At 37.1% G+C, this 24477-nt stretch overlaps 1 protein-coding gene across 4 annotated transcripts in view; it reads left to right on the top strand.

The window, feature by feature from the left end:
- The window catches only part of plcl2 (phospholipase C like 2), a 48456-nt gene extending 27929 nt beyond the window's left edge, over positions 1–20527 (top strand). For all 4 annotated transcript variants that reach the window (XM_016677829.1, XM_016677828.1, XM_016677827.1 and 1 more), the window contains 3 exons: positions 6153–6228; positions 15032–15141; positions 16039–20527. In XM_016677829.1, the coding sequence (XP_016533315.1) occupies positions 6153–6228; positions 15032–15141; positions 16039–16245 (393 nt within the window). In that variant the 3' untranslated portion in view covers positions 16246–20527. The remainder of the gene's footprint in view (positions 1–6152; positions 6229–15031; positions 15142–16038) is intronic.
- The last annotated feature ends 3950 nt before the right edge of the window (positions 20528–24477 follow it).

Here is a 24477-nt window from a genome sequence, read left to right as displayed (position 1 = left end):
CTCTTTTTATTCAATTTAACTTATTTTACTGTTGTATCTTAATTGATTTTATGTATTTAGTATGGTGCCTATTAATAAAACATGTTCTTCAAATTTCTCCCAAATTCTCAAATCTTTTGCAAATTTTAAAAAGAAAATTACTAGGAAACACACAGAAGAGTATTTGTCCCAGCAAGAACACAGATCACACTGCTATTGTTTTATTCATCTTCGAAAACAAGTAAAAGTGTTTAAATGTTTCTCACATGACAGTTGGTTCTGTAGGCAACCGTAACTGCTTGTAAAATTATGAAACAATTACACAACAACACAGTTAGGTGTTATCTTTACTTGCCTGGGCTATTTTTGCATCACTTTTACTCTTTGGAACTCAACCATGAGTGCATTAAAGAGGAACCATGTTGAAATGACCTAGGTGCAGACCGATTAAGGTGGCTTGGTTTAGTCTTGAATTGAAAGCTTGGGTAATCCGACTGCTGTTTATGGAAAATCATCAAATAAATTATGGAAGAATTTAAGTGCTGGAAAGTTGGAGGCCCTGGTAATTAGCAGAGATCGGAATTTGACAGTGAAACAACCACCAAGTAAATTATGTATATTTACCGCCAGAAATGTTAAAAATTATGAACTTTGGTTTTGGCGTTTTGCTGATTTGGAGTAGAGAAACACTGATAATCGTTTTGTGGCCAATTTCTGATCCCAAACAGGGTTCTACAAATGAAATCTCTACAGACAGCATTTTAAATTGGCTTTAGCAACTTAAATTAGGTATTTAAATTGTTTTAGCAAAAAAGTCTGTGTAAATCTTAGAGAAAAAATTTTCTTCAACTATTTTCTAAAAATCAGCATTTTAAGATTGATAATGATAGAACAAAGCAACTTTCCTGTAATACGTTCAGCCTTCCTGTTATCTCTTGAAAGTCTTGCACTTTCTTGCTCTGTCGCAGTCTGAATTAACCACAGACATTTCTCAACATATTTCTCCATTTAAGCAGCGTCTCAATGATTCTTCACTCTTTCACAGAGTCACCACTGAAGACTGTTCAGTCCAGTTCTGAGCATGATGCCTTCACTGACCAGAAAAAAAAATCTGATTTTTCACATTTTGACCTAACTCACCTTCCATAACTTGCTTAATGTGCTGTCATTTATTAAATAAATTGGAATTGGATTGAACTGATCAAGCTGAAAATTGTCTATGTGGTACAGAAGTATCAAAAGGAAAAAATATAGTAACATTTTTTTGTTTCCATAGTGCTTATTTAATTATTACAATATAATTGCATCTTTAAAGAAGACCTGAATGTTAAACTCTTTGTTGTGTTTGGTTTGAGAGATGGTTTCTTTCTTAAGTTCTGTTTTTGAATACAATTTGTTTTTATAGTTTTTAAAGGACAAACATAATAATTCCGCCAATCGGTCACTGTATTTATGTGCTACAAGGTTTAAACCGAGAAAGTTAGGAAACTTTAAAGCTTTGAGTGTCAGAATTTATTGTAATTTACTTATGGAAACTCTAGTTTTATGTTTTTTTGTTTCAGTGTACCATAGAAACCATAGAAAGTAGGGGAGCTTTTACACCCCGACTGCTACAAAACCTGATTCTCACTTATATCCTACTTTCCTTAAAAAAGAAAAAGAAAAAAGGTGTTTACACTCAGTGGGATGGCAGCTCATGGTTTTAAGTAATTTGATTAATGTTTATGCTTTTCAGTACTTCACAGCTTGCCTCTTCAGCACCCCTTACTCTTCTGCTTTGCACATTGATAAAACATGATGATGGTGGCCAGATTCTGTCTGAGCTGAGAAACGTTGGCGCCATCTGCACCGGCTGACAAAGACATTGCCTGGTGTTTCCTGCAAAGCAAGAGCCATGGCAGCGACCGTGAATATTGTTCAGTTATTGGCATCGAAGAACGTATGGCTAACAACAGCAGAGCTTGTTTGCAGATAATTATCCTCTGGAAAACGTATGCTCCAGTTTTACTGGCTGCTGAAGTCACTCACGTTTTTGTTTCCTGACCTACGTCTTGCTTGTATTGGCGTTCACCAGTGCAGATCAGAGATGATATACACTCAGAGGTGTTGTAAGATGAGTTTAATATGAACATTTAAAAAACACTAGACTGGCGTTTTTGAGACATGACTAATGAGGATATTCTGCATTAATTAGTGTTGGGAAATCGTGTCTGCACCGAAATCCACCTCAGACACTGATGCTGCAAAAAGAGCAAACTCTCTCACACCAACAAGGCATTTCATTCAACACAGTCCCATTTTTCAGACCAGTTTCCTTAAACCTGAGAGATTCTTATGCCTGGAAATCCCAATATATCAGTAGTTTCTAAAATTCCTGATTATTTTTCTCATATTTTGTTAATTTAGCTGTGAAAAAAAACGACCTTGTCCAGAGTCAAACTCAGATTAAATCCTGGAACAGGGTCGGTGGCTTAATAACATTAAAATAAGTGAAAGGAGTTTCTATTTTGTTGGCAACTATTTTGTAGCAACAGAGATACTGATTTACAATCAATGACTAAGGCATTTAAATTGAAATCTAGAGGAAATGATGTTAAAGCCAATGTTCAGACTGAAAAAACATGACCAAATATCCATTCTTCCGTATCCTAAGCCACTATTTTTTTTAATTGTTTGAATTTGTAGATCCAGACTCTGTGTAACATGTTCTATTCATGTAGAGAAATGCATCACCAAGCTAACATGGAAGTAATTACTGTAACACACATGATCAGAGTAGTTAGGAGGTGTTTTTTTGTGTCCAAATATACCCTCATCCACTCTTAACTCAAAAACATGTCTCTTCTATATATATGTGAGACGCTGCGTGTGCCGTGAAGACGGTAATTTCTTGACCCATCAGGAAGGTAATCACAGCTTCTAAGTGCTGCAGCTGCAGATATACAAGCACTTTGTCATTACAGCTCGCAGAACAACATGGTGATTCATGTTACTGGGCTTGTGCAACTGTCTGCCCCACGCAAAACACCCAACAGCAGGCCACACGCTGTGGAAACACGCTGTAATATGTATTGGAAAAAAGTGGATGATGAGTTTGTTTGTTTTCAGAAAATGTTTTCTTTGTCTCAGCTGATTATCTTTAATTTCTAAACTTTTAATAGGTTAGTGATGTGGCTCTAATTGGTGAAGTGATGCTGAAAACCAGCATCATTAAGTTTTGGTTTTTAGATTCAGAAGAAAACTTTTGGAGTCCAAAATAGGACCTTACAGCAGTTTTGTTGTCCGTATATTATAATAACCCCTTGGGTGTGGACTTTGAAACTTTCCACACCTTTTATATGCACAATAGGTCATTAGAGAAACAGGGGAAAAAATCAAAAAGCCTATTATAATCTTTTTAAATGTGTCTGAGAGAGTAACTAATTAGAGACCAACAAAAGCCGCAGCTTTAGTTGATGACAGACTGTTTTTCTTTAACAAGCCACCAGAGGATACAGCTGCTGGTAATTTAGTGTATAGTTTTAAACAGATCCAAAGGAGGACTGAAAACTATTGGAAAATGTTTGTTTAAGTTTGCAAGAGATGAGAAATATCCTAAATAAAGATTTTTTTAAACTCTCAAATGTGGGTTTCTAGATAATTAATTGGCTGCCTTGAATATCCAAAAGTCCAAAAGTTTTACTTTTCCACTCAGCATGTTTTGATATGTCCTTTCAATAACAGTGTATAAATAAAAGAGTGTATAAATCCATATTTATACGGTAAAATTCCACGTATGCCGGTATTTGTTTTTAACAGTGTACCATTAAAATACATAGTTTCATGCATCCCCTTCTTTTCTTCACAAAGAGCAAAATAAAAAAAGGCATTTCTAAGGTTAGAATAGATTGTCACAAGAACAAAACAGGAAATACACTTTTATTTATATCTTTGTGTTTTATGTATTCTTTGGAAACAAGATTATTTTGAGTCATGTTGCTCATCAGCAACACTATGATTAGGATTCTTATTAAAATGGGCATTTCTGGACAATTATTTTGTAAGTAGTTTATATTTTGCTGTTATATTCGCATGACAGAGTTGGAACATTTAAAATAAATATAGATTAGTTAATCATGTACATTTGGCGCGACTCTTTTGGTCGTCCCTAAAGAGCATAAAAATGTGCTGCAGCACCGCATCACAACACAAATAGTTGTATGAAGTCACATGTTTGTGCAGCAGAACCACTTCCTGAAGTAAATGCAGAGGAGTAGTGGCAGGGAAATTTAGCCTAAGTCTGAAACTGGAGGTATTGGGTAAGCTGATGTCTGGACTTTATTTTACAAAATAAAAAGTAAATATTACGTATTTTGTCATTTACCATTTGCATCCTGGGTTTGCGAGCATTTGGAGATCTAGTATTAGGTCTATTCTGGATGTCCCGGTCAGGACTTTCTACCCCAATACCAATCAGAGATTTCATTCAAATCAGTTCAGTCGCTGTGAACAGTTTTTCCCAGGAAAGCCTCAACATGTTGCTTCAAAACATCACATTGACTCCGAGCCTCTTCACTCCCATGCATTGGCGTTCCAGAACAAACACTAAGCTGGTGTTGGAAGTTTAACTCTCAAAATTTGCAAGGATATCCAGAGAAGAGACTCCGTGTCTCTTTAATAGAAATAGCCAAAGGATGATTAGTGAAACATCTTAAAGATGCCCACTATTATGTTTGCAAGGGGTTTAATAAGATCGGTGAGAGTAATGTCAATGCTTATCTACAACAGAAAAGGATTAAACATGCTGGACAGCAGAAGCTTTTAAACGATATCTGTTTAAAAATAAGCATCTAGCTGAAGCCTCATTACAGCTCCGTCCCCCTCTGAGTACAAGCTGACAAAAAATTGCATGGGAAAATGTTGGTTACAGACACACACATGCATAGAAATACTTTTCATTTTGTCCTTTATTTCCTATAAGTTGCACACAATCTTGGCCCACACAATGAGCAAAAGAACAAAAAAAGTGACGGGACAGAATAAAGTCTTAAAATGGTTTATAGGTTTTAAAGTAATGTCTTTGTTACTAAGTTTGATTTTTTTGGGGGGGAGGTGGGGGGGGTAATGACAACCCTTGTTGATGAATTAAGTGAATAGACAGAAAATGTGTTTCTTGTTCAATGTATTTGATTAGAATTTGATATTTCAGTATTTGACCAGGGAATCAGCAGTTAGAGCCAAGAAAGAGAAAATTTGCTTATTTCAATCAGATTAGTTGGTACGTGGCTAATTTTATGGGGTTTTTTTAAAAGTGAAATCCAGTTTTCTACCTGAGCAGCATTGAATTTTGACACGGCCTTGATGGGCTCTTCAGGAGTGCACAAGCACATGTGCAAGCCAGTTACTATAGTGACATGAACACAAGCGCCCCTGTATCGGATTGACATTGGAAATGAAGTAACATTTTATTAAAAAAGTCATCTTGGGTACCATGCAGGAAGATTGATATCGTATTTTAGCCGTTCCCTCAGATGATTAATAAGAAAAAAAAAAAGACACCTCAGGCTCTGTATTTTTCTCTCCGTTGCCCGGGTTGCACTTCCTTCTCTAACCTCTTCCTGAAACACTTTTCTGCAGAATATTTTGCTGGCTGCATTCTTGTTTAGAAGAAATTCTTTAATATGTAAATAGATCATCATGAAAGTTGTGACAGTCTGCAGGTCAGCAGAGTCTGTGCACTCAATTAGGGCAGAGCGTTGCACCAGAGGAGCTAAACTTAGCCTCCTTCACAGCTGCTCTGTCACAGATAACATGCTAATGATGTGCAGCAAAGTGACATGTTTGCGTTTTCATCAGTTGACCGTGATGATCAACGTTTCCGTTTAAAGCCAAGCGGAGGGGTTGCCATTTATATTTTTCTCCATAAAATGAGGCATAGTCACAGCTTGAAGGAAATCAACACAACCTCAAATAAAAAAAAAAATCTAATTACTTCTGCTGCGCTTTCCTTTAATTTTGGTTTGCAAAGATGCAGTTAAACGACCTCGCCCAACAGACATCCCTGCAATAACATCTTATTTTCTCGGCCCTCTTTAAATGGGAAAAACACCAGGCAGCACAATTTACTGCGTGACTTTAGTGTTCACCTCTCTTAAAAGCAGTTATTAAAATTGCTTGATTATTTTTCCTTTCAGATGATCCAGACCAGCAAGATCCTGCTGGAGAGCTCCGACTGCGTGTATGAGAGGATTTTGCAAACTCAGAAAGCAGGTAAAAAAAAAAAAAAAACCTTTGCTAATACATTTTTGTAAATCAATCCATATTCTGGCTAAAACTAGATTGCTTCACCTTAAAAAAAAAACACAACAACAAAACATTCAGTACCTGGAAGCAACTCAAGCCTTTGTTCCTGTTTCCTCAAGCCAACCAGAGAAACTTTGTAACCTCAAAGAGTTTTATCACATTTGGCTCAGCTCCGATTCACACACAGTGTGCTAACAAACTGGAAAAAAAATAAACAGCAAACAGACAAACTGCTAGCTTGACACTACAGATGGCAGAAATGAGAACTTTCTGCTTCATGACTGTGAGAAACATTTGTCTAAATGTGAACGACTCTTCTGGTCATTTCCTACCTTATGTTCCCAAGTCCAAGAGGTTTGCACGCTTTATACCTTGAGGACTTTGTAAATGTGCATTTTTGCAGAAATGAGCAACGTAGAAGAAAAAGTGAAATGTTTACGTCGCAGTGGTTAATGAACCCACCACACAGAGTCTCTGTCAGGCATGTCATGACCATAATTTTCATTTCACTTCCTTTGGGCTGTATTACAGGCTGACCTTGTTATTTGTTTGTGCCAGCCTTGACCAGAGGATTACAAAGTAACCTGGTAATAGAGCATGCAGGTGAAGTTTTTATCTCTGTTGTGACATATTGACTTTGTGAGGTCAGGGACAAGGTTTATTCAGTTCAGAGACTTGAGGAAACATGCTGGATGGACAATCCTGCCAGCTGTTCATTATTACAATTTTATTCAATAGTTGATTAATTTGGGTTTGTGGGTATATTTATACAATTATTATTAACACCTATGTGACTCTTCACAGTGAAATCCAAGTAGCATAGAAGGTTAGAGGAGCTTATTATGTGAAACTGACTGAGATTTAAATCATGTTATAACGTTATTCCCTCATCAAAACATATCTGGAATGTTGCCTTGATTCTTTCATGCATGATTGAGAATGGCCTTGCACGGTGCTGCCTATTTCCACAAAGTTCCTCCTTGGACCTGCAGTCCCCAGTGTCTCCCTCACTCAGCTCCTCCAGACTAGTGGCAGCAGCAGTTAGCGTGTGTTGTGGATAAGTGTTGGAAAGAGTAGGAGCTTCTTAAAGAGACAGAGGCCAATATCAAGGAATCAAACTGCAAAGCTACATTTCTTTTATGTTTGACATGCAGCATTTTCATTACAATTACGCTATAAAATGGCACCATGTGCCTGGAAAATATACATTACTGCCCCATTAATGTTAAAGTAATCTTGTATAAATCATTAGATTGAAAATATATGACAGACCATCCATACCATGACTCAGCTTCCTTTTTTTCTTTTGTCTCTGCACTAAGATAACTGCAGATAATCTGTAGCCAAAGTTTGATGGTAATTTTTAAACCTACATCCCAATGCGATTGTTATTCTCTCTATATAGCAAAGGTTAAACATTTTATTCTTGCAGCTAGACAGCAGCAGCATGTATCAATGCAAAGGAATAATATTTACTTTCTTTATTGTATGAAATTCCGTACATATGGAGTGTAAAAGTACCTGCATCAAATCATCGTTCAATTTCAGAGCCATCATTCTGTAAATATAACCATTACAGATCTTGTTTTTTTGCAGTTTCCTTTGCAAAGGTCTAAGCTAACAGCAGTCTTACAGGTATAATGATATAATCCATAGCTATCCATCAATTACATGGTTATACCACACAATGATGGCTGTTAAAAACCTAATGGGGTCTGTAAAGCGTGTTGTGGTGCCTGATGGAAAGATAATTTATATAAAATACACAAAGAGCTTGCCATAAATGCTCTATTGTAGATCCGTTGGCTTTTGCCGTTTCTATAGAAACCAGATTATAAACAAACCTTCTTCAGACTCTTTATTACCAGCCACAGTTGCATTACTGTAACGTAGAGATGGTAGCATGATGTTACATTTTTAATAAGACACTTACCTGAAATAAAAAATTGTGGTGAGTGACAACCCACATACTGCTGTTATACTCACAAACTGTATAAATAAACTGAGTATCTCCATCAAATGTGGCACTATTGAGACAGAAATAATTTGACACACACACACACACACACATATATATATATATATATATATATATATATATATATATATATATATATATATATAGTATGTAGCACAGACAAGTAATCACATGGAAACCTCTCAACTTTCGTGCTTAGTTTATATTATTTACACACTGTGTGTGAGCAGAGCCCACAGCTTATCTTTGCTCCAGCATGTGACCGAGGCACTTAAAGCAAACTTATATTTTATCAGCCATATCCATCAGCTCTACATTCGCTGACGGACCTGAAGATGACATCTCAAATATTCACCATCTGAAGCGTAAATGTTCAAACTATTTCTCAGTTTGTGTGCCGATTCGTGCCTGATTGGATCGACCCTCTTGATGTGTAGTTACGCATATTAGAGTCATTGGATGACTCAAAAACCCTGATTTTTTAAATTCCTCGAGACATTATCTACCTCTTGTAAGTGTTCAATTTTATCTGCTGAGCTTTCCTGTAGATAACACCTGAGTGAGAACTCTGTCCTGTATTCATTAAATGCTTTTCCACTTTTACATATTTGGGTTATTGGAATAAATTTCAGCTGTAATTAAACCAGAATATCAACTCTTCCGGTTTGGAGTTGGTAGCCCCTGATCTAGTTTCTCTGTAAGATGAGCTGACCGATATCGCCTTAAGGAAACCTATTACCTAAACTTGCATCTTGATAAGCTGGCAGTAAAACCCTAACAGACCAAACAACTTCTCGAAAGCTTGCACTAAGGCTTTATGGGGGCTTTCGGTTTCAAAGAGCCTTCGACATGATTACCTAACATCAGCTGGAGAAAATTCAACAGCAAACAATTCCAAAGTAGGACACAACAGATGGCAAACCCATGAAGTTGAACAATGATTTATTCTCCATCCAGAACTGGCTTGTTTTCCCTGCAAAAAACAATGTGTTTGGGTGCATGCACCAGTGCAGGAGAACGTGCTCAAGCTGCTGCTTCTACCTCTGTGTGTGCATGCGGTGTGGTTTCACAGAAACTGGGTCAGTACGAACCTGGTTCCCTGTGAACAAAGCAGACTGTTTCAGCATCAACTACTACCAAAGTTGTGAATAACCCATCACATCAGGTCAGGGAGGCCTCACGTTCCTCCCAGGAAAATAAAAGGCGGTGTCGGATCGTGCAGAGAAAGGTGTTGGGAGCACTAATGGGGAGATGTCACTTCCCCTAACTGACTCACACTAAGGTCCCACTTAGCATTCAGGACGTCTAGATGGCAGAACAACACAATCAGCACAAGATGTTTCGAAATACCAAATGCAGAAAAACTGTCTTCTCTGCAGAACACAACGCAAGAAACAACCAAACAGATACAAATCTGAATCCTAAATTTGTCAATCAGCAATTAATCGATAACTAGCATAATAAATTAGAACAATAATTTCCATTCTGATTAATATTTTTGGAGGGATTTATTTATTATTATTTTATTTATATAAATCTGTTGTGTGTGTGGTTTTCGTTTCCATTTCTTTTGTTTTATTTTAGATATTAATGGACATTTTATTAGTCTTTGAGAGAACAAAGTTGCATTTTTAGGCCATTGTCAATATATTACTTGGAAATAAGATCCAAATAATATTATTTATCACAATTGGGCCTGCCGCAATAACCAGCAAATCAATTCATTGTAAGATTAATTTTAACGCGCTCAAAAATTTCCATTTGCATGATTTATTGTTTTTCTCTTTTCTCTCATTCTTCCAAAAACTGAATGGCAAAAGATTTCAGTCTGGTACATTAGTCTCAACTAGCCCTTTATTTCTGTACAGAGACTTCATAACTCATTTCTGTTATATATCTTTTGGATGTTTTGGATTATTTTGCCATTATCGTTATATTACTTTAAAATGAACATTATCGTTTATCCCAATAATTGCTGGGATGATTTATCATCCATCAAACTTTGTTATTGTCACCGGCCTACTAAATATTCTATTTCAGTCTGTGCAATCGTTTTTTTAACTAGCAATAATTCTCATGATCATTTTCTAAAGAGAGTATTCTCCAGTCAGGTCTGGAGAATCTGGAAAGTTAATATTTCATATTAGCAGGAGCAGCTCCTAAAATAAACCTCAAGGAAGGAGGCGGATTTGCTGCAGGAAGCGCTGTTTTTTCCTGCATTCTGCCTCTGATGTTGAGACAGAGAGACAGCATGTTGCACCGTCTCACACTGAAGAAACCTGAACTAGAAAATAAATAAACGCTGTCACAAACGATGTCGGTGCCTTTCCGACAGCAGCAACCAGCACTGGACAGAGCTGCCACACGACATATTTCACAGACGAAGACGTGTCCTTTTGTTAAACTCGTGTTACCTGAACTCCTCCTTTTGTTCCTGTCATTTCCTCACCTCCTCTGCTGACATTTCAGCTTGATGGAGGAAATGTTCAAATGTGCAAAGTTAGAAATGGAGGTGAAAACATGCTTGAGTTTCATCTACATTCTGTGCTGCACATAAACGGATGGCGATCAGAAATGTTGCCACTCCTGTTATTATTTAAATTTGAATTATTCTGTCTTTTTGTGGTTAGTTCACGCAGCTTTTGTAGTGTGAATAATCTGGAGTTCAGAGCAAACAGTCCTAACTTTTAGCTCTGTGTTATTTTGTTCATGTATATTTTTTTGCCTGAAATAAAATTACCAGAAAAAGAGAGAATGTGAGGAGACGAAACAGAACCGCTGCAAACTAAGAGTATGAATACAAACTACCTTAATTATTGTTAACAGTTGGTGACAAAACAAACACAGAACTTTATTCAACTGAAAGTTTACGAAACAGCCAAATAAATGAGCGCTTCACTATTTGAGACATAGCTTGTGTGTTGGAGCAGTATCATTACTCTTTTGTTATGTGCCTTTCCGTTATGCTGCATTTAGGTAAATTAGGACCGTCTAGTCTGAGGAATGCTCCAGTTTATACTAATAAGAGACACAAAGTCCACTAGCACCACTACACTTCCTGTTACCCGTTTACTTCTAGTTGAAAAGGGGAAATACCTGATATTGTTTGCAAACGTATTTTAAAATAATCGCTTAACTATCATGAAGATGCTGAAAAAAAAAAAAACGGTTAAATCCAGCAATGATGGTTTCTATTTAACAATTATTCAGTGCTAACTTTATGAAAATGTGATATAGAAGCAGACAGCAGTAAATTTCTTTCTCAAAACTGGCACTATGTCCTAGTAGTGAAATTTCTAACAAATCTGAAAAAATAAGTCCTTTGCCTTTTCCCTGCGGTCCTACTGCCATCTGCAGAAATACAGCGACCCTGGTCTGAAATGACCAATTACAGCCAAGAGGAGCATCTTAGCATTGCCAATCATGCTGGTGCATGCGCTGCTCACATGTACAAGCTTGAGGTTTCCAGTTTGTTGCAGCTGTGCTAATGGTGGAGAAATAATCTAGCACTGCAGAAAAACAGTTTATCCGCCATTATCGGCGGACATGTTTACTAGCTTGCGCGTTATCGGCAGACTTCGCTGTGGGAAGGAAACTGTAGCGCAGCGAAGAGCGAGAGTCTTATCTCACCAAATCCCTCATACTCTTTGACCAGAGAGCCACAGTTCTCAGCCAAGTCCACCTTTAGATTGTATTATATATTAAAATAAACAGAGAACTAAAAATAAGTCAGCCGGTTTTACTAGATTTATAATTTAGGGCATCTGTCTAAACTCTCAAACATAGAGAATCTGGAATGTGTCAAATGTAAGCAGGAATCTAAACATCTGTATGCATCTGAGCTGTTTCAGACTTCAGCTGTCATATAAGTTATATGACAGCTGAATATAATATAATATAATATAATATAATATAATATAATATAATATAATATAATATCTTTGGGTTCTGGACTGGAGGCTAAATGCAGCAAGAAAACACTCCTGCGAAAAATGATCATCCTGATCTCAGGAGTTTCCAAATTGATTTCCTGGGAGTTTCTCATGTACTTGTCCAAAAAAAAAAAATACTGAATAATTGGATTATTTTTGCTTTTTTCTGTAGCTGCTGGTTAAACAAGTTTCTTTTTAGTGTGGCAAGTGAACTGTTCCTTATCTACTGAAATGGAAAATAACCTGAAACTCCCTGTTGTACAACATATTGTCCTTTGAAAGACCAAAAGTTGTTGTTATTCTCTAGGATATTTTCAGAGCTCATCACAGCTCAAGTGTTACATATCCTTGTGATTCCTCTTATAGTCTTAACTTAATCCGTTTAGTCCTTCATTTCATCCTGACTTGAAAATTTATGCGTAAAAGTGAGGTTGTGAAAGTAATCAACTCTGTTGCTCAGTTTTCATTTTGGCCTCAAATTATCACAAGAACATTGCAGAAACTGTTTAGAATATTACTGTGGCATGTTCTGCTTTTATTTTGTAATGTCTCCTGCTCATTTCTAAGCCTGACCCATGTGCATCATGTGCTTGCATTTTGAAAAATCAAAGCATGTACATTTTAGCAGAAAGAGGAGCTGGAAATTGAGACATTTTGGTGCACAGACCTCTGTCTGCAGACAGCACTGTTTCATGCCATGAAAAAGTCCAAAACAACCAGAACTGCAGGAATAGCATCAGAATTTCTTATGCAAAAAGGGTCAAACCAGGTCATTTGTGTGGGAACACTGAAAACACAGATGCAGATCGAAAACGTGTGAAGATTTGCTGCTTGGCCACAATAAAAAAAAAGAAAACGAGCTCAATGACCTAAAAACGAAAGAGCCTATTGTATTTATAACAGGCAGAAAATGACTATTTTTATAACAAAAAGGTAGAAGTTACTTGATTGAGACGTAAAATGACAGTAAGTGCCTGGAAAATACATAATAAAATCCCTTTTAAACAAATGTAGATTTTTTTTTCCAGTCGCTGCCCTGAGACGTAAGTGAATTTGTTGGCCCTTTTATAGTTTTTATTTGGGGAGTTATTTATTTTCTTATTATTACTACTTATAAATTATGTGGGGTTTTTTATGCATATTTTGAAATATTTTGTCAATAACATTTAATTTCCAGATGATGTTGGAGTATTCTTTATTAAAATAAAGAGATTTCCTTAATTTGATTAAACACATCATGATTTCAAGATGAATCGTTTTAGTTTTAATCAATAAATGGATCAGTTTTCTCTGTTGGAATTTTATGTAAAAGTCAGCTTTAGTCACTATTTTGTCTATGGAAGACAAGCTGACAGTTCCTCGGTACAGAGTGGCGGGCGCCCCGCGTCGAGCATCACCACAAGTCATCTTCAGTCATCTTCACTCGCTCTTCCTTTTCACACACGTCCGATGAAATTAGCTGCATCGTTTGGTGCGAGTTCTGCAATCTCTGGATGAATTTGTAATTAATCTGTAGAAAGATGTAGGTCACGCTCTGATGATGTGACATTACTGTGGAGTCATCCTCCCGTACTGCACCATTTCTGTCATGCTTTGCTAAGAGCGAGCTTCCCCTCTTCCTCTCCACCAGACTCCATACGGTGTTGCTAGGCAGCCCCCGCTGTGCGCGTCTCTGTTTGTGTGAAAGAGAAACAGAGGAAGCTCTGCACCTTCCTCATGACAGTCACAGCTCATGTGCGCCGCAGCGGCTCCTGGATCTAGAGTTGTAAAAGCTGAAACTGAAAGAGAGAATATTTGCATGTTCCCAGTCTTTTTGCATGCGCTCCGGATTTGAGCAGCAGACGGTGGATTCGTCCACGGTGGCAGAAAAGAATAAAAAATTTAAAAAATCGTCTGAGGTCAGAATCTCAAAATGTGCATCAGCGGCGGTGATTCCTCATGAAGGGGGTTTTCTCTCTCTCCTTCCCAACCCCACTGTCGGTCTCTCGCTCGCACGTGAACATGCGCGTTTCCATGGCAACAGCGCAGACAGGGGCTGCGACCTGCTCTGAGCGGAAACGTCTGTTTTCTCTGAAGGAGTTTCCGAGCAGAAGCCTGTCACCGTCCTGTGATTTGTGCTGCGTCTCTCGGGTTTGGGGTTCCGGCTCCTGCAGCCTCAGCGTGAAATGAAACGTGTCCTCACTGAGGAAACTTAGCCCTCATCATGTCCGCCTTGCCTGTGTGACCACGAGTTGGTGACATTTAACTTTCTGATAGTAGAGATTGAAAAATACTGAAAGATTTTACAACTAATAAAACTAATCTGTGATTTTACCTTCATACAGAAGACTTGCGTTATCTATAATCACTTTGAATTAGGGCGGAAAATAAATCAATAATATCCATCATGATAGACATGTGATCAATGTCAATAGATAATACATCTGATCGAATATTTAATATTCAATGTGTGGAATAATCGCTGCACCTTGATCCAAAACCACACAGCATTCTGGGATATGTAGGCAGAAGAAAGACCTTTGTTGCTCAACCTCTCACAGGTTGGTGGACTCAACTAGCTCACCTGGTTGCCTAACAACAACTTGTTGAGTAACTTCTGGTTGCCTAGCAACGACCTGTTGAGTAACTTGCGCAGCAGCAGTTTAATGTTTTTTCCAAAGTGCCTTAAAAAAACAGCTGCATGGAGTGAAAACTGCATAAAATGGGAAATGTCACATCAGATATTTACAACCAAAACTAGTCAGTAAATATCGATATCAACTGAAACACTTGTATGGTGATAAGTTTCAGACACCACTTAGCAGCTTCTCTCAAACCATAAACGCTGACCGGACGAACTTTTACTGCTCTTTTCTTCCAGCGATGGAATTTCATGAAAACCTGCATGATCTGGCTGTGAAGGAAGGGCTGAAGGGCAGGAAGCTGCACAAGGCGGTGGAAAGCTTCACGTGGAACATCACCATACTGAAGGTGGGAATCTTTAGCACAATAAGTGCAACATTCAGGGAATATTGAGCTACATAAACCTATAAGGGGGTCTGCTTTATTCAGTCAGGGATTACGTCAGCAGCAGATAAAAGAAAGATAATTACATGATATTGCTGATAAATCAGAATCACCACAATTTTCTAGATTGGTGCATTGATAGAAAAATATACTTAGATGCAGAAATTAGATAATTTCAACACACAGACCACATGTTTTTTCTGTCTCTGTCTCGTGTTCTAGTTGTGAATCTGAATGAGCAAATCAGAACCAATAAAAAAAAAAGGTCAAACAAGAAAATCCTGTTTGCTACTATTTGTCTATTTGGCCAGTTTGTGGAGTTTGGTGCCTTCATTCAGTGTTTTCTGATAAGATCGACATAATGGTTCAGATGCATTAAGGTGGTTGTTGGGCAACGTAGCCATTATAAAAGTGATTTTCTGAATCAAGAAGGAAGATGGTGGAGAAACCTTAGATTATTCATTTCATTTAATACATGGATGCATCTGGATGGACGAGTTCCACATCCATCATGGACTACAACTGGACATCAAGTAGGGCTGAGGCACCAGTGTAGTAGAAGAAAGAAAGAAATACTGCCACCTGCAGGCTGGAGTTAGCAGTCACTTAAACCCAATGTCTGACCATTTTTCCAGAAAACCTTTTTGAATTTTGATTTGATTTTGAATCAATTCCTCTGACTGCTGAATCACAAAAAACTGTAATATACACTGTACGAATTTTGAGAATTTGTTCTCAATCAACTTACCTTGTAAAATAAAAATCTCACATTCGGTTTTAAACTTCTATTAGATTCTCAGATTAGTTTGAAATACGTTTATTTCTTCCTCCTGATGTAATCACTCTGATCTGTGCCCTCAGGGTCAAGCTGACTTACTAAAACATGCCAGAAGTGAAGTCCAGGAAAACCTCAAGCAGATCCACTACTCGGCGCTCACCTGCAACCTGAGCAAAGGAGGGACAGCGGGCGGCTCCTCCGGCTCCACGGACTCCAAGAGCCGACGCAGCTTGGAGGCCATTCCTGAAAAAGCCACGGGGGAGGAGGAGCTGACGGATGAGGAAAACTGAAGACTTCCTGTGGCTTTCCTTCAACTCTCTTCTTTCTGCATCTCCAAACCTGAAGGTCCTCTGTCCATCTTCACCCAGGTGCTGTCACTCTTCACCCTCCATCATGGACATTCCTCAACCTAAAGCACAGTTAAAACTTCTTAGACCAATAAAATGATACGGATCATGTCTTTGTTTCAAACAAGAGTTTTAGAAAACACAGGAAAAGGTTTTGTAACCCCCTCAAACTCTCCTAGACGTCTAAGTGAAACTTTCTGCTTCCTGATTTTCCCGTTTCCTCTCCTGGATGAGTCCGGAGTGAACCAGCGGCCCTCAGACTGTTCCAGACTTTAAACACGAGCACTTCTACTTAGCGGACCAGAGGACACAAAGAAGGCCTTGGATTGTTGCAAGGATTTATTTTTTGTTTTTAAAAAAAGCACAATTTTCCTGAGCTGTGAATGTAACTGGGACTGAAGAGTGGGAACAAAAATGTTCAGAATGAGAGTAAAGAGCTGTTTACAATTCTGGACTTGTTCATGTTCTCGTCTGCCAAAACAGTAGTAAAATATGTGTATATACAGAGTTTCCTGTGAGCTTTTTTTCTGCAGAGTGCATCATTTTATTATTGTACACTTGGAAATATGAGATTTATTTTATAAAAGTTATACGAACACAAGTGTGGAGACAAAGTTTTATTTGTGCGCGGACAAACCCTCCAACACGAGGAGGCAGAAGGACGTAAGAGGCAGAGAGAGAATGTATCCGTGTTGTTGTCCCGTCTCTCTGCTCTCAACCAGCAGCTGCATGGAAGGATGTTGACACGTTTTTGTTCGTTCTTTGTTTAGATGTGCTTCTATTTCAGGGCAAGTTTTTACCAAAGTTCACCTTATGTTGGAGCTGAAAGTTTATTTCAAACCCAAAACTAAACCAGTTCAACTTATTCAGAACGATGTGAACACGACAAATCAATTGTTGCTGGTAGTAATCTGCAGATAGCCACGGTTTGTCCTTATTTACATTTTGCAGAGAACATTTTACAGAAAAACGGTTTGTTGGATGGACGGACGGCCACCATATTAACTTAATGTTTAATTATACAGATTATTAATTGAAAACATTCTGAAAATTATTTTCTGTATCTATTTTAGTGGCCATATACTTTAAGTGAACACAACTTTATTTAACAAACCTGCTAACCCTGTTAGAACGGCCTTTAACTGGGATATTAATCTCCTTTTTTAAATTATGGTTAAACAATACTAATTGAATATTTTTTCGTAACCATTTATGTTTCTGGAAACAGAACAGTACAAAATTATGGCGTTTTTAAAGAGGGTGTTTTTTGTAGTTTTTTGTTGTTTTTTTTAAAATAGGGATTGTGTGAAGTACTAATTAGTGATCAGTATCTTACATGCAGTAAAACTTATTTATACCCTTAAACCCTCTAATTTAAACCTCAACTGGTGATTTAATTATAAGCTAAAGTTTTTACTACATCTTCTCATTCTTGCATAAGACGGTTGTCAAAGTGTTTCTCTTAAATTATTTTGCTATTCTCTCAGAAAAAACATCCTGCAAACAAAATGCCTCTGAATTATTATACATGAGGATGTTTCACAGTATTTTCTGGAACATTCTTTACACTTAATAAAAGTTAGACAAACTATCTAGGCTATATGTGCATTTATTTGAAAAAGGTTTGCATTACTGCTAATGATATTAGCATTAGAACCTAATCTTATCCCAGAGTTTCAACATTTGGATGCAGTTAAACACATTCAGCAGGATGCTTCCGGCTTCTTGAACAGTTTTCTTGGACTAACCTTAAAAAAAGTTACCTTGTTTTTATGGATGAGATTTGCTGCCAAAAAACAACAACAATATAATGCAATATAATGACCACATTATTTTGTTAATGTTTTTATCACCACTGGTCAATTTGTATAGAAGTGCACGACAAGTAATTTCAACCTATTTACTAACCTACTTTTGTATTTATTAATGAAACTATAAAGCTTAGAAATACAAAGAAGAATGTAAGTCATCTGCAGGTCCAACAGAACAATAGTTGGCGGTTTGTCCAGGGCCAAAATATGTTGATTCCAATATTGAAGTTACAGATTGTGCAGAAAAATGTTCACTGTCCTCCATTACATTGGATCTTTAGATGGATTAGATTTAAAGTAGAAAATCGCAATTGATGAAAACCCCAACTAACATTCAGCTGCCTCCGTCCTTTTAAGCATAGAAAACTAATAAACAAATTAAAAAATGATCTAAAATAGCATTTACTCAAACTCAACAAAGTTGCATGCTTGGTTCCTGCCTTGGCACGTCGTCTCTAAGAATCTCCCAGTGATGCTTCGTGCCTAAAACAGTCCAAAGCGTTCTTTTAACGATACTCATCAGGAAATATCTGTTTGACCAATTCTTCAACAAAACGAGGCTCCACAGAAACATTGTTGTCCCTGTACACCAAATGTTAAATGTAAATCTTGAATTTGCTTTCTCACAGCAGTTTTGCAGATGTGTTGTAAGGAGAAATTAAAAGTAAACGTTTAAAGAAGACAATCATGTTTTGTCTTGTGGAGACTTTAATGTTGGGCTAATAAATAAGAAATGCAACCAGATTTGTTGCATGAAGAGGCCTGTAATTAAGAAAAAACACCAAAATACCTTAATTCAGAATACCTGTAAACATGTTATATTTACCCATTGGTACTGTTAATTAAATTAACCTCATATAATTAATGGAGAAATTATCTCTATGTTCAGATCCATAAAAACTTTGCAAGGAAAAAACATTTTGATGAAAGTATCAGACAGATTACGTCTAAGATCAAGGATTAAATAAAAGCATGTTTTTAGTGATTTCTGAAGCTAATCTGTGTGAAACTGATTAACCAAGCTAAGTTTTAAAAACTAATGTTGGATAAACAAGCATAAAGGCGTCCGTCACACAATCTGAATTTGCCCCATTAAAAGTAGAATTTTGCTACTAAAACAAGTTTGGAACCGCCATCAGCCTTCATGACTGATTATAATGGAGCCTTTAGCATTATATTTGTAAAAACATCCTTAGTGTTAATCCCAGGATGCCACTATGCTGATATGTTACCATGACGATCCCTACCTATAAATCAAGTCTCATCTCATAACGATACACTGGTAATAAACCCCTACAACCTCACTATGCAACGTTCTTTCAACCTTTGTAAACTTTTATGCCCCATCAAGGACAATTTAAAGCTCAATATGTTCCCAACGCCTCCCAGAAAACCTCACTAATGACGGATCTATTGACTTTTTACTTGTTGTTGGGACTTTATCGTTCTTTTTCTGTTTGTTTTTGGCAGAGAAAGCATTAACTAGCTTTGCTCTTTTGTAGTAAATTTGTTGAGTTTGTTTAAATCAAATGTTTGTTTGTTTTTTTTTTTTAAATGGCATTTTATAATCTACATTTTCTCCGGTTTTATTTTTTCCTGCGTCGGTGAACATGTAGGAGTTAAAACGGCAACAAACCCAGTTTAACTCATTAGTTTTAAAACAAAGACACCATTAGTTTCGTCACCATTTTATACCTTTTTATTGGGCACATTTCAGTCAGTGCTAACTCACCACTTTAGCTTAAAACAACTCATTTTCTTTAACCTTGTTTGCATTTATTATGTTACTCTTTGTTGCAGCACTTATTTTCTTATTCTAATATTTGATATTTAAATTATATCTAATTAGAAAATACCATTGAAATAAATATGTGAAGAATGCTAGTCAAGTTGAAGCTAATAAAATGTTTGTTTAATAAACTGATTTAATCTCGTTTCAACTGGAAATTTTCCCAAGGTGAAAGTTGATTACACTCAATTCAAAGTTATTATTTTCATGACAGATAAAATCCCAAAATGCTGTTTCCACTTTGACTAAACCATCTTCCAGTGAGCTAAAGTAAAAGATCATTAAAACCCCATCACGTTGTTTCTGTGTTTTCCACTTTTAAGACTAAACAAATCTGCCAGCAACAGTACAATTGAGCAATCAGAGAGCAAAGTAAAACTTGCGGCACTTTCCAGCTCTAAATGTTTTGTTTGGAGACATTTTGTTTCCCTCCTTTTTTGTTCAAAGTTGTGCTTTTTGCTCCCAAATGTTGTCCACACTTCCTGGTGTTTCCAGCGAGCCGTCTCTGAACATCAGTGCTGTGCCAGAGTCCGTAATAATAAATGTCTAAACAATCCAGATGTATTTCAAGTCCAATCTGTCAAGTTTTAAATAACGACCTCTGAATAAACAGTGTTGGATAACAACGTCTGTGATGCATTTCATTTCCAGAGCCGCATCATAACTCATACATGCTGGTGTTTTTACGGCACAAATCATTTTAGCTTCTGGTCTGAACTCAGAATATTGGTTAAAATTTATATCCATCTGAGTTCATCCAGTTTTGATGGTAAATCATCCCATACAGCAGATATTGGTACGGAGTTCCACAGGGGTCAATATTTGGACCGATACTCTTTACTCCTGATGACTGTGACACACATTTCTATTGTCATGTTGATACTTCTCGGTTATATTAAGCTGCAAAAGCTAAAACACAGACATAGAAATTACCTTCATTATTTCAAAATAGGGAAATTCAAGTGTAACATATATATTTATGTAAAAAAAAAAAAAAAACAGGAATAGTATACTATGCAGTAAGGATAAGATAAAAATAAAATACTGTGTAGTTAATGAAAAGCATACTAAATTCCAGTGAGCAGGAAGGTTAAAAATGTTCATGACTATTTGTGCATTAGAAAGAACAGGCTGTCTACGAATACATCATTTAATTAGATGACTTGCGTATTTTGAAAACAAATATCAGAGTGATTTATTTCTTCTGTCGACCAAAAATGTCTGTGTAAAAGAAACATCTGCAGTAGCAAAGATGGGGACTCAAATTATGATTAAAAAAAAATCAAATCCCCCCTTAATTGCTGCCATCTTTTCTTTTCTTTTTTTTTCCAAATCTCCATTTTCGTTTTCCAACCTTCCGCAGACCTTAAATCTGACAAAATAAATAAATGCAATACTTTTCTAAATTGCACAGGAACAGCAGAAAGAAAGGCAGAACTATCTGAACATGAAGTTACTGAGCTAAATAAAAACACAACATTCAAGTTTCTGGTGAGAAATTGGTGTTAAATTAGAAATTCCTTCCAATTCCTGAGACAAAGCAAATAAAACACGACATAAAACTGATAATATATAAAAAGTGGATTTGGGTAACCTGCTCTTTATGTTCAAAACAGAATGGATTTTTAGATTCACAACACTGTTTTCTCAATGAGAGGTCGTCTCTGCTGGTTACATGAGTGAAATCCAATCATCATTGGCTCCATGGCCGCCCCCTGATGCGTTCCCTCTGGCGGGCAGAGCCAGTCGAAGCGCTGCCCGACCCTGACCTTTCACCTCTCCTCTTGTGCCAAACAGACCGTTCATGCTCCGGGTTAAACCGATGTTGTAGGCGGCTAAAGTTCGCATCAAAGTCACTGAGGCGCGTCCTTCTGCTGCCTGCTAAGTCGACTGAAACAGTAAGAAAATCCCTCAACTTAAAATAGACATTTCCCTGAATTTATTCCTTTACGTCTTGCTTTGATGTTTATCTAAAGCAGCACCACTAGTCAGGTCCAGTCCTTTTTTTTATACGAAAGACGATCAGGGCCACTGGAAAAAAATAAAAATACAATTCTGGCCTCAGAATTACGGCAATTTTTTTTTTTTTCAATAGTCTGATCTCTGGATTCTGACTATCCTCAAAACTCTGGCTTTTATTCTCAAAATTCCGACTTTCATCTAAAAATTCTGACTTTAATCTAAAAATTCCGACTTTAATCTAAAAATTCCAAGTTCATTCATAATCTCAATTCTGACTTTTTTTTTCAAAAATCCGAACAAACCTGGAAATCCGGGGGGAGGTAATTTTTTATCTCAAAATGATGGCGCTTTGTCTGAAAATTAAAATCCTGACATTCTGTCAATTTTTCAGAGTTTAAACTTTTTTTCCTCTCAAAATTTTGACTTTTGTCTGAATTCTGTCTTTAACCTCAGAAAATTAAAGTCAAAATTATTTTTCCCTTTTTTCTAGCGACCCTAATCATCTTCCCTATTTTTGTTTAGTTCATCAAAACATTAAAAACATAATTTTTCTTTCCACTATAAAATTATGAATAACTTTGTGCTGGTTTATTGTATAAAATCCACATAAAACACATTTAAACTTATGGTGGTAACAAAATTAATGAATACCGTCTCAAAATAATAACAGGAAAGCCTGGCTTTCTAGGAGCGTAGGCGAAATAAATGAGGGTTGGTCCAAAATTTCTGCAGAGAACCACGCATAACTCTGATGTTTCAGGCCGCACGTCAATGTGGAACCAAGGACACAGAGCCTATTCCAACTGCGAATGGACACATGCATCAGTATTGATCATGTGTGCGCGTGTGGAGCGGAGCAGAAAGAGCCTGGGGAAATAAAGCCACACTTTATTTCAGATGGACCTTCGTCTGCACGCTCACAAACACAGAGAGCTGACGCAGGAAACCCGGCTCCTTTTTATGGACACACCAGCTGCTCAGCAAACCGCATAAACTTTATTTGTACACCGAGTGACCTCACCAGACCTGACTGCAAGTACAGAATCATAATTTGACTCTAATCCCGATTCTCTTTGGGTTGAAACGGGGATAACATTTCCATCAACGCTTGAATCTTTTGTCTGAAAAAACACCCAGAAGTCTTGAGGTTTCCTGACAGCCCGAGTCCCACGGGAGGTAAAAGCTCACCTGCGTGTTTCTGCTGCTTCAACACACACAGCTCTGAAATCTGCTAAATGTGTGTAAAGAACATAAACGGACCACAATGGCTCCCTCTAATGCACTCTAAAAGGAGCTTTTTAACGAGACTTAGCATGTCGTTGAATGTTTATAACACAAAATGGCTTTTAAAAAACCCATAGCCAAATTCAATTTGAAGGAACCCATTTGCAATTCGTCGGGTGAACCGCTCTTAATTTGCTGCAGACAGGATTTAAAGCAAACACTCAGGAGATTAGTGTTTATGGCTTCACCTTGCAACCCTTCCCTATGTAGGCTTACTGCAGTAAATTTAGAGCAAATGGAAATATGGTCCAAGTATACGCATCAGTTTGAGAGATACTGGAGAAGAGCCACATTTTAAGGAAGTACGAGAGTCACTGATGAAGGTTCTGAGGAGACACTTTCCCAGAAGGAGTCAGTGTCAACAGCGAGATTAAGATAAATGGATACGTCTGGTCAGATGGATGAGTCTGGTCTGGAGCGCCGCGTCTCAACGTTAAATCATCCTCTGTGTTAAACAGTGAAGTGCTGGTGCTTGACGGCTGAAGACGGCGTGTTTGGACGGGTTTTTAAACAAAAGGATGAAGCAGAAGAACTCCCTGGAGATCCCCTGGGTTCAAATGATCCAAAAATAAAGCTGTATCTCGATAACTTAGAGCATTGTGACACCAAAAATCTAATTTCTCTTTTCAAAAAAACAAGAACTTTTAAAGCAGAAATGGCCATGAAAGGATTGTGATCAAAAGCCCTTTCAAGGGTTTGGTGAAGATGAGGTAGAACCAGAACCAAATATGGAGAGGCAGCGTTCAGCTCCTACGAATCTGGAACGAACTTCTGGAAAACCACAAAACGGCAGAAACACTGAGCTCCTTTAAATCTAGACTTAAAACTCACCTGTTGCTTTTGAACCATAATAAATGACACATTTTGGTGTGTAATGATGGCAAAATCTTTACTGACTTTCTCAATTGTTGACTTTGTGTTTTTGTGATTTTATGATGTAAAGCACTTTGAACTGCCTTTTGCCGAAATGTCCTAAACAAACAAACTGATCTGTAAAATCATCTAAAACCGATAAAATTACTTAGAAAGAACCAGCATGAAGATAATTAAACTGGTGCAGTTATTTTCTCTACATTTATTCCAGCTGCATGATAGATTGTGTTTCCGTGATGGATTGAAACCATTTTGTTCTTAAAAACATAAATTCAGTGAAAAATCATGGATTTATTGTGGATTTTTACTACAATATTTGCCTGAAGCATATAACTGTTTCAGAAAAAAATTGAAAAGTGCAGTTTTTTTAATTTAGTAAAGACAGGTAGAATGTTTTCTAAATTAATAAAATAAAATAAAAAAAAGTTAAATGTATTTGTCCCTCCCAGACGTAAA

The sequence above is a fragment of the Poecilia formosa genome, unplaced genomic scaffold, assembly GCF_000485575.1.
Source record: "Poecilia formosa unplaced genomic scaffold, Poecilia_formosa-5.1.2 Scaffold166, whole genome shotgun sequence".
Lineage (NCBI taxonomy): Eukaryota > Metazoa > Chordata > Actinopteri > Cyprinodontiformes > Poeciliidae > Poecilia > Poecilia formosa.
The sequence above is the reverse complement of the archived record's forward strand: the minus strand, read 5'-3'. Positions and strand labels throughout refer to the sequence as shown.